General features: G+C 33.4%; 1 protein-coding gene across 1 annotated transcript; it reads right to left on the bottom strand.

The window, feature by feature from the left end:
* Positions 1–1,123: 1,123 nt before the first annotated feature.
* On the bottom strand, positions 1,124–6,588 carry LOC145093577 (microtubule-associated protein 70-1-like). The gene is made up of 11 exons (XM_079031721.1): positions 5,990–6,588; positions 5,788–5,873; positions 5,055–5,120; positions 4,788–4,958; positions 4,478–4,648; positions 4,026–4,181; positions 3,722–3,868; positions 3,567–3,638; positions 2,611–3,114; positions 1,617–1,786; positions 1,124–1,508 (listed from the first exon to the last, which is right to left on the bottom strand). Exons 1-11 carry the CDS (start codon positions 6,273–6,275, stop codon positions 1,469–1,471), a joined length of 1,869 nt encoding a protein of 622 aa, XP_078887847.1. The 5' UTR covers positions 6,276–6,588; the 3' UTR covers positions 1,124–1,468.
* Positions 6,589–16,332: the final 9,744 nt, after the last annotated feature.

Genomic DNA, 16,332 nt, shown 5'->3' with positions numbered 1-16,332 from the left:
AGGTTGAGATGATATAGATGAAGATGTCCCTTTAACATGCCTCAAAATTGAACTGGAATCAGATGATCTTATTTGAAAAGATGGTGATCTTTTGGGTGAATTTGGAGATAATTTTGAAAAGTTATCCGCTCCACCTAAGGACTGACGACGAGAAGCACCATTGCTCATGCCCATGGGTGTTGAGCTACGAGAGAGAGAAAGAGAGTTGGGTGATCTCAAAGTGTCTTCCAGTACTCTCAGTCGTAATTGGAATTTCTCCTGTTAAAAATTAAAAGAAGTTTGTTACCCCTGCCCAACATAAAACATGTTGTACGCGTTCATTCAGGGACAGATAATCGCAACTTTTTGTCGTAAAACAAGGTGGAGGTGGGATACGGATGAGACTGATGTCAATACAACAACACACCAAACAAGGTAGAAAAATGTGGAACAAAAATTAAAAAAAAATCAATGAAAGTGGGAAAATGATGGGCCAAAAAGAAATAACAAGCAAGGATTATGACGGACAAAAATTGCAATAGACTAGGGACTGTGACTCATTCTAAAAGAATGTGATCATCATCAAAAAAATAACCTTAAAAAGCTTGTCTTATGTTCGAGTAGGAAGTCAACCAGATGATGTTTACACCAAAGCTTTACCTAATTTATGGATCTTTGGTATTTGTAACAAAGTTGGACAAGATTATAACATCAATGATAAAGTTTGAGATTTAGAATGTAAATATTGTATATATTAATTTTGGCCTAGTTAACTCAATAGATTCATAGGGTTTCCAAAGACTAGAGATCCAGCCTTTATACATAGGTTTGTGTCACCTACTCGTAAAGTACACAAAATAAGTTATTTTCACCTTTGATCTCTTTCTAGTTTACAACTATTAGGCTGTAGGGTATCATACAATTTTTACCACCGGTATGCTGATTTAACATGTTTACCTACAGTAAACACCGCCCCCTCATACTTTATTTCACCGCCGGTATACTCCCTAACAGGAACATGACATTACCACAAAGTACATGTGATATTGCATGATGCACAACACAAATAAATCACTCTAGATGCATTGATTGTACTGATACTGATAGTGGAAACTACAAAGTAAAAACTAAGGTAAAGTATAGGTAATCAGAAAAATAAATGTATTAAGATTAAGACCTAGAACCTCCATCTGATTACAGTCAGACAGACAGCAAAATATTGACCAAAAAAGAAACCAAAAACCACACTACAAACCTATACAATAACCACACTGACGGACACCGACACTGGTTAGCTCCATCCGCTCCATTCTTTTCTGTGTGCTGATTTCTTCTACCGAAAAGAAAACACCTCTAGTTTTTTTTATCTTTATAATATATATATATATATATATATATATATATATATATATATATATATATATATAACCAATGGATCATGTTAAAAAGGGTAAAATTGTAAAAACACAGGTTGGACCAACTACTCATGTCATTGGGTACCCCGTGTCAACCCAGTCCGTGCCACATTCCTGCATACAGAACAAAACATGTTATTGGTCATGCAGCATTTGGACTGAGAGTGATACTGATGTGAATGGGACAAAAATAGGTAAAAGAAAGAAAAGAGAAGAGCAGACCTGGCAGGATGTAGGTGAGAGGTGTTGGTGGAGCGTTTTGCCCTATTGTCCTGTTCCTTGTCAACACGCATAGCAGCTACTTCCTTCTCCATTGCAGCCACCTCTCTTCTCATCTTTTTCGCCTCAACCTCCATAGCCTTGGTTAACGTGTCTACTTTCTTCGCTAACATCTGAAGGAACCCAATATTACAAATTAAATTATATAACAAACAATAATGGTCTATTTCGTATCAAGGAATGGAAAGGATCGTTACATTCCATTCCATTATCATGTTCATTTGGCTTAAACGGAATGAGTCATTGAAACAGGTTGTTTGCTCAGCAACTTAAATTGATAAAACAAGACAAAAATCATATTTTATTTATGTAAAATTTAGTCAAAGTAATGCACAAATTACATATAAACATATTTTATCTTACCTTCAAACAGTCAAAAGAAAACTTATTTATCACTTTAAAAATAACTCGTTTACAAAAATAAAAAATAAAAAATAAAAAATAAAAAAAACTTAAAGACCATGAAATCTAGTATTATTATAAAAAAAAATTAGTAATTTCTAAAGAATAACAAAATTAATCTGATTCATTTTATTTTGAAAATTATATAAATAAAAGGTATAAAATTTTGTTTGATAAAAAGTTAAATTAGATTGAATACCAAGAAATTTGATGAATAAAAAAAATTCTAGTGATTTTTGAAAAATAACATTAAAAAAAATCAATTCCATTTATATAACTGGTTGTTATCTTGAAGGTCATTTTCTCTATTTTCTTTAATGGCATTAAAGCCAACAAACAAGACAAAAGATGAGTTTCAAGACCTTGGTCTGTTGTAAAAGTAATATATTGAAGCAATGAAAGTAATCAGGAACGAATGAGATTCCTATGTGCCAGATAAACAAGATTTTTTTTTTCTTTCTGTTGAAGTGCTCTACTATTCCATTCCATCCTGGATTTAGTACAACATGATAAATAAACAAAGGCAAGCACTAACCTCAATGGCATCATCCTTGTCTTTTATGCTCTGATCCTTTTCATAACCGGCTTTCCTCAAAGAAACCACCTCTTTCTGAAGCAAATCATACAAAACTCCAGGCACACTATCCTCCAAGGAGGCAGCTGGTTTTTCATGCGGAATTTCAGTATCCTTAGTTCCCTCACATGTTTGGCCAAGGTTAAAAGTAGGACTCCCACTCCCACTCCCACTTGTTCCATTTGAAATAAGTTTACTCCTATCAAGTGTCCGTGTACCACCATCAAATGACTTTGATGTCCCTTTAGCATGCCTCAAAATTGAACTGGAACCAGATGATCTTATTTGAAAAGATGGTGATCTTTTGGGTAAGTTTGGAGATAATTTTGAAAAGTTATCCGCTCCACCTAAGGACTGACGACGCGAAGCACCATTGCTCATGCCCATGGGTGCTGAGCTACGAGAAAGAGAGTTGGGTGATCTCAAAGTGTCTTCCAGTACTCTCAGTCGCAATTGGAATTTCTCCTGTTAAAAATTAAAAGGAGTTTGTTAATTGTTACCCCTACCCAACATAGAACATCGTGTACGCGTGCATTAGGCTGGGACAGGGACAGATAATCGCAACTTTTTGTCGTAAAACAAGGTGGAGGTGGGACAGGGATGAGACTGATGTCAATACTACAACAACACACCCAACAAGGTAGAAAAAGGTGGAACAAAAATAAAAAATTTCAATGAAAGTGGGAAAAGGATGGGCCAAAAAAAAAAAAAAAAGCAAGGATTATGACTGACAAAAATTGCAATAGACTAGGGACTGGGACTCATTCTAAAAAAATGCCCTCCTCATCAAAAAATAACCCTAGAAAGCTTGTCCTAGGCCATCTAAACAAGTTGTTCAGCTTTATTTATTTAGCTAATGTCAATGGGATAAAAATAGTAATTTTTGTCAATGAAATGCATGTAACAAAGCAAATTACTTTCAGTTGTGCTTCAGACTTTGCCGCGCGCTCTGTTATAGCTAATTTGTCCCGCAGTTGTTGCATCTCGCCCTGTTAATATTAAGAATAGAATATTGTCTACTGCTTAGAATAAATGCTTAGAAATAAATATTTAACAGAAATAATAGTCCTACCTGCAAGAACCTTCTTTCTTCAAGCCATTGTTTAACTGGCATAACTTTGTCATTAGCATCTTTCCATTCATTAGCTACTACTGTTGCCACTCTATTTGCTGTAACCTTTGCACGAGCTAGCTCCCGATCCAGAGTTTTCCGCTCCTCCTATACATTTTAACAAATAACAATTACCAATCTACTTTCATTTCTTCCTATTAATAAATGTACCCAAATACAAAGCAACTTTCAATATTGTTATAGCTCTGGGTAAATGTGCTACACCCTGGGGGCAAAATAGTCAATTTATAAAGATGGCATTTACATTCATCTCTTGAACTTTGCGCTGATAATCCCTCACAGCATTTGCAGCGGCACCACCAGCAAGAACAGCCTCTTCAAGTTCGCGTACAGTTTGAGTAAGCTTTTCCACCTCAGCCACTTTTTGTCGATGCATTTTATCCAAAATTTTATTTTCCTCCTGACAAAGATTAAACATATACATAATAATATTATTTATTGGTTAAAAAATGCAACAGATAGAAAAATACTTTTATTTCTTCCATTGTGTTTTGAAAAATCTACCAAAACATTTTGAATGATCTACCTAAACTTTTGAAGTACAAATGTACAATGCTATATATAATTTCAAGGTAAAATTTTGTAATAGAAAGAAATGGAAGTAGGTTATAAATAAAAATTTGGTAGTTATTTCTTGCATTTAGCCATATTGGAAAATGAGGATGACCAATTAAAGGCCTAAGTGATACCGCATACCTGGCAAATTTCTATTTGCTTCATCAACTCCTGGTTCTTATTCTGAAGATCATCCACCATTGAAGCCTTTGCCAAGGCAACCTGCACAGTTCTCTCAGCTTCAAGTAGAGCAGCCTCTTTTGATTTAGTCAATCGATCTAATGCTTTATTGTCATCCTGCAGCTTAGCAATCTGAAACCCAAAAAAGGGTAACACTATAAATGTTTAAATTTTTCTGCAATGCAAAACAGGTTGTACTTGTATTGCTTTTAGGATGCATTCGAACTACTGATGACAAAAGACTAAAAGAGAAGAGTCTTGAGCTGCAAACCTCTTGTCGAGCAAGCTTTAGTTCAGCTTCTAGTGGTGCAAGGATTGCCTCAATTGGAGGCATATCATCGTCTTTTTGAGCAGCATGAACCCTCCGTAGAGTGGCTTCTGCTGCAAATTGAGCCGCCATTGATGCTTTCTTCTCATCATTGATTTTCTTGATTTCAAGAGTCTACATAACAATACACAAAAACCAAATCTATCATATCAAATGCTATCTGATAAAAAGAAAAAAAAGCAACAGAGATACAAGTGCTTTGGTCAATACTTTGGTATCTAGAAGAGATTCTGTCAACTTCAGCTTCTCGTCCACCTTCGACAACTCTTCGGTTAGCTAAGCCAAGGTTTACAGAACAAGACAAGATTTTGTCAGTTTAACTCCACAACTACACATATGATTCACAAGAGATGGAATGGAACACAACAAACAGTATGTACCAGCATTATTCGATTATCAAAGATTTTTCACAAGGCATCATCTAGCCTGTCAGATACTTAATTTCAGCATTTTTGGCAAATCAAAGAAACATAATTAACAGGTGCACGCCAGGGTGCTTTCATTAAAGGTCTACACACCATCGACCATCCCACAAACACAGAAAGGAAATAATTACCCTGCATCTAATGATCTAAATCAGCAAATTAATTCCAATATAGGGAACAAATAACACCAAAATCATGCTAAATGTCTAACCAACAATGACATAACAAGACTTTTCGCAAAACACAAGATTAACATTTAAAATCCAGATGCCCCACAAGTAGGATCCTTCCTTTGGGTGGAAGAAGTTATGAACAGAACAAATACAATAGAATATAAATATGCAGATGACAGTTATGATGCTTCATTTAATAAGCAAAACAGAAACCCAATCATCCAAGCCGATTATAGATTGAAACAGGCAGCTGAATCCAACAAGCATTCAAATTCAAACATCTGGCCTATCAAGACTCCACATTGCGTCCAATTAAATTAGAAAATAGATGATGAAAATTATAACCTCTTCAACAGCTTTCTCTCTTAGGCGTTCAGACAGCTTGAGCGCCTTGATCTCCGCTTGTGCTTCGCTCAATTCTCTATCCTTATCTGCAGAAAAGTCAAGTCAATCCCCCGTCGGTGAGCTTAAAAATTCAAAAATATATCAAATGAAACAGCTAGAAAATTAGTTAGTCGGTCCATACGTATCAATTCACATTACTCACCTCTAACTTCATTTTCCAACCGATTGAGCTCCAGCTTTACCGGATCCGACCCGTGGAGCAGATTTATAAAGTCATCAGTGTCTAAGCTCGGTCTCCTCGAGCTCCTCCTACGACTAGTCATACCCGAACCCCTCCCCCCGCCTTCCCTAAAAGAGCCTGACACCGTCAACGGCGTCGTCTCAGCCATCGGAGGCCGTACATTGCCACCGCTGTGCTCACCTCCTTGCAACATTTCCGGCATGTCCGTCATTCCTCCGACACCACCACCGCCGGATACATCCTCCATCGCTCCGATCTGAACTTAATCACACATGAATCAATTCGACATAAAAGCCTTTATCTTCTAGGGTTTCTCAAACATACATACAGTGTAGTGGATGTGCATGTATGTATATATAGAGATTTATTTACAGATTTTTGCGTATAGTAGTTAGAAAGAGACAGAGTGTGTCAACTAGGTGAAGAATGGAATGCTTGTTTTCTCTCTCTGGATTGGAATCACCTCAGATCTCTGAGCTGCTTTCTCTCTCCAGAAGAATGTGCGATTTGAATGTGGAAAGCAATCGAGTTCTCTCTCACTCACATACAATTTGAAACGTATTTAATTAAATATTTGCACTTTCTTACACGACTATGCCAATTATACCAAAGTCATTCCGTTAAAATCAAAATAAGTTCCCTTAAAATCCAAATAAGGTTAATGCTCTTTATGATACCACTATTTGATTTTGTTACCAACATAACTTTGAAATATTTATAAATATAATATATGTTTTTTAAATATATTAATAATATTGTTGTTAACTCTTATATATAGGGATGCAAACGGAGACGGATATTAGCGGGGACTGCAATCCTCGTCCTCGTATCCGACTTCCAATCCCCATATAATCTTCGCACCCGCCCTGCCAATTCCCCGACGGGTTCAAGTGAAAAAATCTATATCGGATGCGGCGGGGAGCACGATGGATACCCGGTTAATACAAAAAGTCCAATTTATTTTGTAAATCTAAAAAATATGAAAAATCAAAAACAATAATCATGATAACTAAAATTTTGAGAAGTTCATACTTCACTCTCATACATGGTAAAGTATTAAAAATCACGACATTCATACTTGTTAAGATACAAATAATAATAATAATAATAATAATAATAATAATAATAAATTTCACTCTTAGAATCTTGTTTGAAAATAATTTTTGGTCGTTATCGTCAACAAATCTTCATGATCTAAGTATCAAAATCTAGAACGCTTGGATCCACAAAGCTCTAAATGCTTATGTAGGTGTGTAGTTTCATTCTTGCTTTTTCCGCTTAATTGTTTCATATAATACTTACATACGGCCATAGCAACTCTATCAATCTTTTGCTTTTTATAATGACTCTAAACTACATAAGTCAATCTTCTTTTTGGTTGTGGGGTTGTTGATCTTGATTTTCACTAAAAAGGAATTATTATAATTAAAGAACTATAATTCCATAAGTGCTAATGTCATAAAAACCCTTAAGTTTTCAGGGTTTTGTCGGTTTTGCCCAAAGTTGGATTTTATGTCTGTTTTTACCCTAACATTTTCAAAAAATGTTCGGTTTTACCCTTTTACCGACGATAACAGGTTTTTCAGGTTACCATTATATTAACTTCGTAAAAATAACCCTTAAGTTTACAGTTTTTACGTTTTTACCCTTATGTTTATAATTTTTATTACAGTTTTACTCTATGTATTTTTTTTCGTATTAATGCAGAAAAATCATATTTATATACAAAAAAAAATAACTAAATAATGTATTCACATTTTTTTAATGTTATTTCTTTATGTATATATATATACATATATATATATATATATATATATATATAACATTAAGAAAAATATAAGCACAATATTTAATTAAACATTTTTTCGTATATAAATACTATTTTTCTGCATAACTACATATATTATGAACAAAATATATTTAGGGTAAAAGTGTATAAAAAAATTATAAAATTAAGGGTAAAACGTAAAAAACGGTAAATTTAAGGGTTTTTTTTCGAGTTTAATATAATTAATGGTAACTTGGAAAACCTGTTATCACCGGTAAAATGGTAATATTGAACATTTTTTAGAAAGTGTTAGGTTAAAAACGGACATAAAATTCAACTTTGGACAAAAACGACAAAACCCTGAAAACTTGAGGATTTTTATGATATTAACCCATTCCACAAAATAAGAATTAGAATAGTTGATATTCACTATAGTTAGGAAATGGATAAGTTTGTTATAATTGGGAAATGGTGATATCAGATATTTTTTCACAAACAAATATATATATATATATATATATATATATATATATATATATATATATATATATATCACTCTAAAAAAATAATGACTTCAATGCTTCTATTTCTTTCAAGTAATATTTTCAATGAAAATATGAACAATGGCCATGCATATTCATATTTCAATAGTAAGTTAAATAGCAGGACACACAAATAACAACTTCTTATGATATGGGGTTATCAATAACAATAAAACAAAAAAACCCACAAAAAACTTAGGATTTATATTTCAATGGCAAATCTATAGTGTTTATAGAAATCTAGAAACCATACTATTTTGAACAAAACCTGTTCAACAAAGATATTTTTATCAGATTATGGGCAATGGTCGTTTCATGGATGAAATTAAGGGTAAAATTTCATGCTTTGTGGGACAGTTGGAGCATATCGCAAACACGTTGGTGATTCAACTAAAATACATGAAAGTTTAAACCAAAATCAAATAGATTGCAGGCATAAAAAAACCCATACACGAGAAATCATATTTCATTCAAAATACATAAAAAAAATTGAATACGGCCATTCAAGTTACACATGCATTCATGAGAAAATCGATTGTAAAAAACATAGAATCGATGAGTGATAAACATTGTTTGTTTGAATTATATGATAATGTAGATATTTTTTAAAATTCTATAATCTCATTTGTCCCAATGACATCTAGTTGCGGGTTACTCATGAATAAAATTAAATATAATATATGGTTTAATGATATTTATAGTTGTTGTTATTATTAATTAATTTTAAAAAGTTTATTTGCTTAAGATTTTAATTTCTACCGTTGTAATTATTTCAAAACATCAAACATTGTTTTTGTTTTAAAGGTAACAATATAAATTTTATATATAATACTACTTTTAAAATAGCGTATTTGAAAACTCTTATTTATTTTAATTTAGTTTCAGAAATTTAACTTTATTAAAATTTATTAGATGAATATTGTTAGTTTTTTTATTGTAATATTAAAACAATATGTAACAGCCCGAAATCCAGGTACCCTTTTATTTAGCCATTCATCTTTAATTGTTGTCATTTTAGGGCCTTTGTGTTGGGCGAGTACGCTGCGCGTACTCGCGCGCCTCATTTAAACACGTCATCGTTGGGTACGCTGGGCGTACCCAAGGTTACGCTGGGCGTAATGTAACAAACCGTTATTTCAAACTTATGTAATAGTGTAGGTCAAATTGTTCTTCTTTTTAATTAAATAAAGAGAAATTTTGGCATACTATGTATATTTACATAATTGACCCTCAAAAATAAATTATTAAATAATCTCAATTGGGTTGAACCAAGTGATAGAGATTGTAACAAGGTTTCCAAAAATATAAGGAACACTAAAATCCGAGTTATAACGAAGAAGTTATGACCAATCGAAAATCCGCAACAAAACTGGCAAAACACTGTTCAGTGTAAAAACTGAATTTTTGATAAAAGGCTTTCTAGCCTTAACAATCTAAATGAAAGTTATAGTTTATGTTAAACCGAGAACTTTCATAAAAAGAACTCCAAAATCTGACTTCGTATGAGAAAGTTATGATTTTTCGAAGTTTCAGTATAGTAGTGTACAGCTAAAAACTCGAAATAAAGATCGAGTGGTTTTTAGCCGACACAACCTAAACGAGAATTGAAGGTCTCGTCATTAGTAGTACAACAATAAAAAGACAGACAAAAACGGACGTCGTATGAAAAAGTTATGAATTTATAACAGATTCATGTCCCGGTCTGTTTAAAATAATAATATAAAAAAATAAAGTCAAAATTAGCCGACGAAGTCTAAACGAAAGTCGTAGAGTATAATTTTATCTACGCGTGCATATAAAGAACATCAAAAACGGAGTTCGTATGCAAAAGTTATGAATTTTACAAGTTTTGGCAAAAAAATAAAGAAAAATAGAAATACCCGGGAAAATTCGCATGAACAGTCCCGCCACGTCACCCTTCGCATGCGAGCCTCCACGTGTCGGCTGCTGAGTGGACCGAAGTCTCACGTGTCACCTCCTGATTCGGCCACCTCTGCGGTCCAATCCCACTCGGACAGCCTCGCATGAAGACACCCCGGAGATGCTCCTCGCACCATCCTCGGACACCCTTTCGCACGTGGCTTCTTTGCATTGGACCGAGGGCTAGACCAATCCGAGCCTACCACCTCCGAACCGAAGCTGCTTCCCTTCGCAGAATGTCAGCCTCGCATAGCCTCGCACAAGCTTCGGATCCAAGGCTTCGGCCTATATAAGGCATGCGAGGGTTTCCGGATTTTTACACTTTTTCACCCCAAATTTTACCCTCTTTCACCTTTTCAACTCCATTAAGCTTATATACAACCCTTAAAGCCCCGTTATCAAGACTCGAGCCCGAAGTAAGCCATATCCAAGGTGTAATTGTGTTTACGGCCCGAAGTAACCCTTAAAGCCCCGTTAAACACATGAACAAGGCTCTAAATCATGGTTTGAGGCATTCTAATTCCATTTCATAAAGTCATTTAGCCATATCCAAGGTGTAATTGTGGTTTGGAAGGGTTTTGTTGCTCCAAAAACCCCCATTTATATGAGTTTACGGCCTAGGACTGTTCTAGGGCCGTAAACTCATGATAATGGTCCTAATCCATGGTTTAAACTCGAATTTGAAGGTTAAATATGCTATACAAGGAGTTAAGGAGGATACATTGGTGATTAGAAGCCTTAATTTGATGATTTGGACCCTTAAAATTGAATTGAGGAGAGAGGTTAGAGAGAGAGTTGTGAGATGAAGCAAAAGCTTCAAATGGAAGCTCAGAACACTTTAAATAGTGTTCGCGATTTGGACATGGTGGAATTCTACCCGATACCGGCGTTAGACGGGGCTTTTGGTCGCACCCAACCAAGTTGCCGTAACTCGATATGGTTGATTCTAGAAATGTTCCGATTACTAATATGGGGTGTTAGAATGAGTTCTAAATGTACTAGGACACCCATTAAGTCATATTAAATAATCTCTAATTAACGACTTAATTTAATGACGAAATCGGAAATAAATTTGGAAACGACGATCGGATTATCGAAATGAGTTACGATAAAGGTTACAAGCAGTGATACGAATTTCGGGTTGTTACACAAGGAAAGCTTCATACATGGCCAAACTCGGAGCTTTATAGCTCTAGGACCCAAGAAGAGTCCAGATCTAAAGTTAAAACTTCAGATCTAGCTCATATCCCACAATGTCATCACAATCAAACCATAAAAACCCTAGATCTACACCAAATGAGGTCTAGACGGAAAAATAAGGTAAAGGTGGCGACTTGATACCTCCAAATGATGCAAACTGAGGTAGATTTATGATTTCCACACCTTCCTTGCTCCTAGTCTCTTGCCCTCCAAGCTCTTCCTTTCCAAAAACCTTCTTTCTAAAGCTCAAGACACACAAGAATGAAGCACCACACGAATTAGGGTTTCTATGAGCTCTCAAGGACTGCAAAGAGCCCAAAGGAGGCTTAAGCCTCTTTAAATAGGGTGCAAAACCCCGGGATTTAGGGTTTCATCTGCCATCTCGTACTCGTCGAGTCCCTTCATGGAATCGGCGAGTAGGTCACTAAGCACGCGATCCCACCCCGCTGCTACTCGACGAGTAGGGCAACCAACTCGTCGACCAAAGAAATTCTTATCTAAATCAATACCTGAGAATCGGGGCGTTACAATTCTCCCCCACTTGAACTAGACTTCGCCCTCGAAGTTCTCTGGAATAAACAATGTCGGGTAGTGCTCGCGCATCTCCGCCTCCGGCTCCCATGTCCACTCGGATCCCTTCCGATGTTCCCACTGCACCTTCACCAAAGGTATTTCCTTGTTCCGTAAAATCTTCTTCTTCCTCTCCAAGATGGCCACAGGCCTCTCCACGTAATTCAGGCGCTCATCGACCAGAATATCATCCAGGGATACTACTGCCTCCTAGTCCATGATGCACTTTTGCAACTGCGAAACATGGAACGTGTTGTGGATCCAGCTAAGCTCCTCCGGAAGCTCTAGTCTATAAGCCACTTTGCCAACCCTGGCAATGATCATGAACGACCTAATATAAAGGGGGCCCAATTTTCCCCTCTTCATGAAGCGGATCACACCCTTCCAGGGCGAGACCTTCAGAAGTACCATGTCACCCACCTGGAATTCCAACTCGGATCGGCGTCGGTCGGCATAACTTTTCTGCCAACTCTGAGCGGTCTGCAATCGCTGTCTAATCTGCTGTATCTTTTTGGTAATTTGCAGAACTACCTCTGTCCGACCCATCACCCTGTGCCCAATCTCGCCCCAACAGACTGGGGTTCTACACCTTCGCCCATACAACAGCTCAAAAAGCGGGGCGCCAATACTGGAATGATAACTATTTTTGTAGGCGAACTCTGCAAGCGGTAGGTGGGAATCCCAACTCCCACCGAAGTCAATGACGCACGCCCTCAACATATCCTCAAGGGTCTGAATAGTCCGCTCACTCTGCCCATAGGTCTGCGGATGGAACGCCGTACTAAAATGCAGCCGCATACCTAGTTGGGTATGTTTTTGGAGCACATGTGGCCGACCTACCCTTAAATCAAGCTTATAAGCTTTTACCAGCATTACATTGGCCGTGTTTTACAAATCACAGTCATGTATTGGCCAAATACACCCAATATTGCATTGCACTTCATTTATACAGACTTTAAACACTTCGACAGTAAAACATGGTAAACACGATCATGTTTTACACCATCTTGTCCCTTTTGGGCAATGTACTTTCCAACTTAAATCTAGTTCAACCCCCAAACTTCTAACATCTATATCTTTCTCATATGGACTTCGTTTTAGCCGATTCTTTCACTTACGAGTTTTACATTGTCATAGATACATTTCAAAACTAAGAATTAATCCTTTTGACTGCAATAAACCCTACTTTCATAGTCTCAAACATCGATTATCGACTAACAACTTATTGACAAATCAACAAATCTTCTCCAAACAACACAACTTCCCTTGTATAATTTTACCAACATATTCAAGGGTTATTATCATATAACCAACTCTTTTAAAAGATAAATATAACTTGGTGTACCGCTACAAATCCTCAAAATGGGGTGTTGCATAATAGGGATCCTAAGATCACATACATATCTTACTTCATAATCAATACTAATGTGAGCGAGTTACCTCCTCTAGCATCTTAAGATCATAAGATCAAAATCATGATCTTAACAACATGTATTTATTTTCAACAATAATGACATAACGCCATACGAAAGCAAGGTCAATGAATCAACCACATACCAACCAAGTTTATTTAGGTTTTGATAAAAGAATTAGAACAGGAAGGCCTAAATAACTTGTCATTTGGCACATAGGCTAGTGTACAGGTGAGACCAGGACAAACTTGCATGCCTACTTTCGATGATAAGGATGACTAGATGAGGACATTATTGTTTCAATAAGGTAGATATGAAAAGCAAATACATGTTACAAACTAAAAAATTGCACTGTCTATGAGACACGAAATAAACCAAGCATGGTTTTTATATCATTAAAACTAAAAGAGAAAAAAAATCCTAGAGTTTGAAAACTTTTGGCTTTAGATTCTCATTTGTTTTTGTGCGTTTCATCTGATATGGTCAAAGTTATTACAAATTTCAGTGAACCACATGATTACAATATCCTATTTTATGAATACTTTAACAATTAGATTATACAAAGGCTTTTTATTTATGCACTCCACTCTATCACACTCCATTCTATTTTGACCTAAGATTAATCATCTTTTGACTGAACTTTATTGGATACCTTTTGCTACATTAAAAACTTAAACTCATCTTTTTGTTTTTATTACTGCACGTTTTTTTTTTATTTTATTTATTTTTTTCTTTTTTATTTATAACAATAAGATAGTTTTCAACGATAAAGATTAAAGTTATATTTACTATTTTAATTTGTTTATATATATATATATATATATATATATATATATATATATATATATAACTTTTTACTGGGTTTAAATAATTTTATTACTGCACGTCTTTTGACAAAATTTGGAAAACTTAAACTTCTTTTTTTTTTATATAATAAAATGCATACATTAAATAAAAAAGAATAATAGACTTAAATTATTAATTATATAATAGAAATATATTTATTATTAGGTTACATGTAAAAGAATAGAAAAGGTTTATATGATTTTTAATAATAGTTTTAATATTTTCTTTTTGAAATGATATATATTCATATTTTTTTATTTTGTAATTATTATTTTATTTTGCAAATATGTCTCTTAAATTTATTTTTATAATATTTTTATTAATATACATGTTTATTAACATTATAATTATGGGCTTCTAAAAATACAACCAATTTTTCTTAAAACAGATTAAATGACAAACGCGTTTTAATATGTTTTTTTTTATTTTATTTTATGTTATGTTTTTTTAATGTTATGGTGAAGTTTTCTACTGCATCGTTTGTCGTAGAAAAAAAATAGTTTTTTTTAGTTTTACTTTTTACTTTTTACTTTTTAATTTTTTAATTTTTTTTTATTTTGGTAATTATAATCATTGATCTGTACGAAGCATTAAAAGAAAATTCAGAAAATAATAAAGTTAGTAGAATTCAATTGAATATAACAAAACAATAATAAAGTTTGAAAAAAAAACTAATGATTTGAACAAAAAAAATTTCAAAAACTTAGTTTCTATATAATTTTTTTTTCAGTTTTAGATATGTCAACTTGTTTATACTTTTATTTTTTAGTTTTAGAATATATATATATATATATATATATATATATATATATATATATATATATATATATATATATATATATATATAGGGTTAGGTTAATGTGAGACGGCCTAATTTTATGAGACCGTGAGACGCATTTTTTTAATTTTTTTTAGTTAATTCAAGTTCCGAAAATAATATTTAAAAAAAGAATTTTTGGATTTTTCCATTTATTTTGCATTTTAAAATTATTTTTTAGAATATGTACAGTGTAATATTGTATTAGAATGTTTCACGTATTTTTAAAAAAAAAAACGGGATTTTTTTTTAATTTTTTTTAGTTAATTCAAGTTCTTAAAATAATATTTAAAAAAAGAATTTTTAGAGGCATTTTAAAATTATTTTTTAGAATATGTACAGTGTAATATTATATTAGAATATTTTACGTATTTTTAAAAAAAAAAACGGGATTTTTTTTTAATTTTTTTAGTTAATTCAAGTTCCTAAAATAATATTTAAAAAAAGAATTTTTGGGTTTTTCCATTTATTTTGCATTTTAAAATTATTTTTAGATTTGGTCTCATGGTCTCACAAAATTAGAATGGTCTCAAATGAACCTGAACATATATATATATATATATATATATATATATATATATATATATATATATATATATATATATAGAGGTTCAAATGTTTTCACTATCTATTGTGTGCATGTATGACTGATTCTCGACCAATCATTTTAGTTATTTTAAGAAAGTAATTAATGCATATTAAATGCTGAAGATATAATTAATATTCATTATATCTTCAACATTAAATATGCATTAATTACTTTCTTAAAATAACTAAAATGATTGGTCCAGAATCAGTCATACATGCACACAATAGATACTGAAAACAAAATAGCCTAACCCTATATATATATATATATATATATATATATATATATATATATATAGAGAGAGAGAGAGAGAGAGAGAGAGAGAGAGAGAGAAAAAAAAGTAAGAGAGAGAAAATTATTTTTTTCAATGATGAGTTAATTATGATTTTAAATACGCATAATAAAATAGAGTGGAGTGTCTACAACACCACCCTTATGCAAAAAACCTTTTTATTGGTATAGTTCAACTTTTATATAGCAAAACCAAACCAACCGTAATAATCTTTTCCAAAAAGAAAAAAGAAAAAAAAAATATGCCAACGGTTTTTCAAAATGATCAAATTGTTTTTATTTTATTTCACACCCCAACAATCCAATACAAGACCTTGTATTTGGTTTTATCCTTTGCAATTGTAAGAAA

The sequence above is a fragment of the Lactuca serriola genome, chromosome 3, assembly GCF_051521515.1.
Source record: "Lactuca serriola cultivar US96UC23 chromosome 3, Lser_US96UC23_V15, whole genome shotgun sequence".
Taxonomy (NCBI): domain Eukaryota; kingdom Viridiplantae; phylum Streptophyta; class Magnoliopsida; order Asterales; family Asteraceae; genus Lactuca; species Lactuca serriola.
Note: the sequence above shows the minus strand (reverse complement) of the source record. Positions and strands in the feature narration are given on the sequence as shown.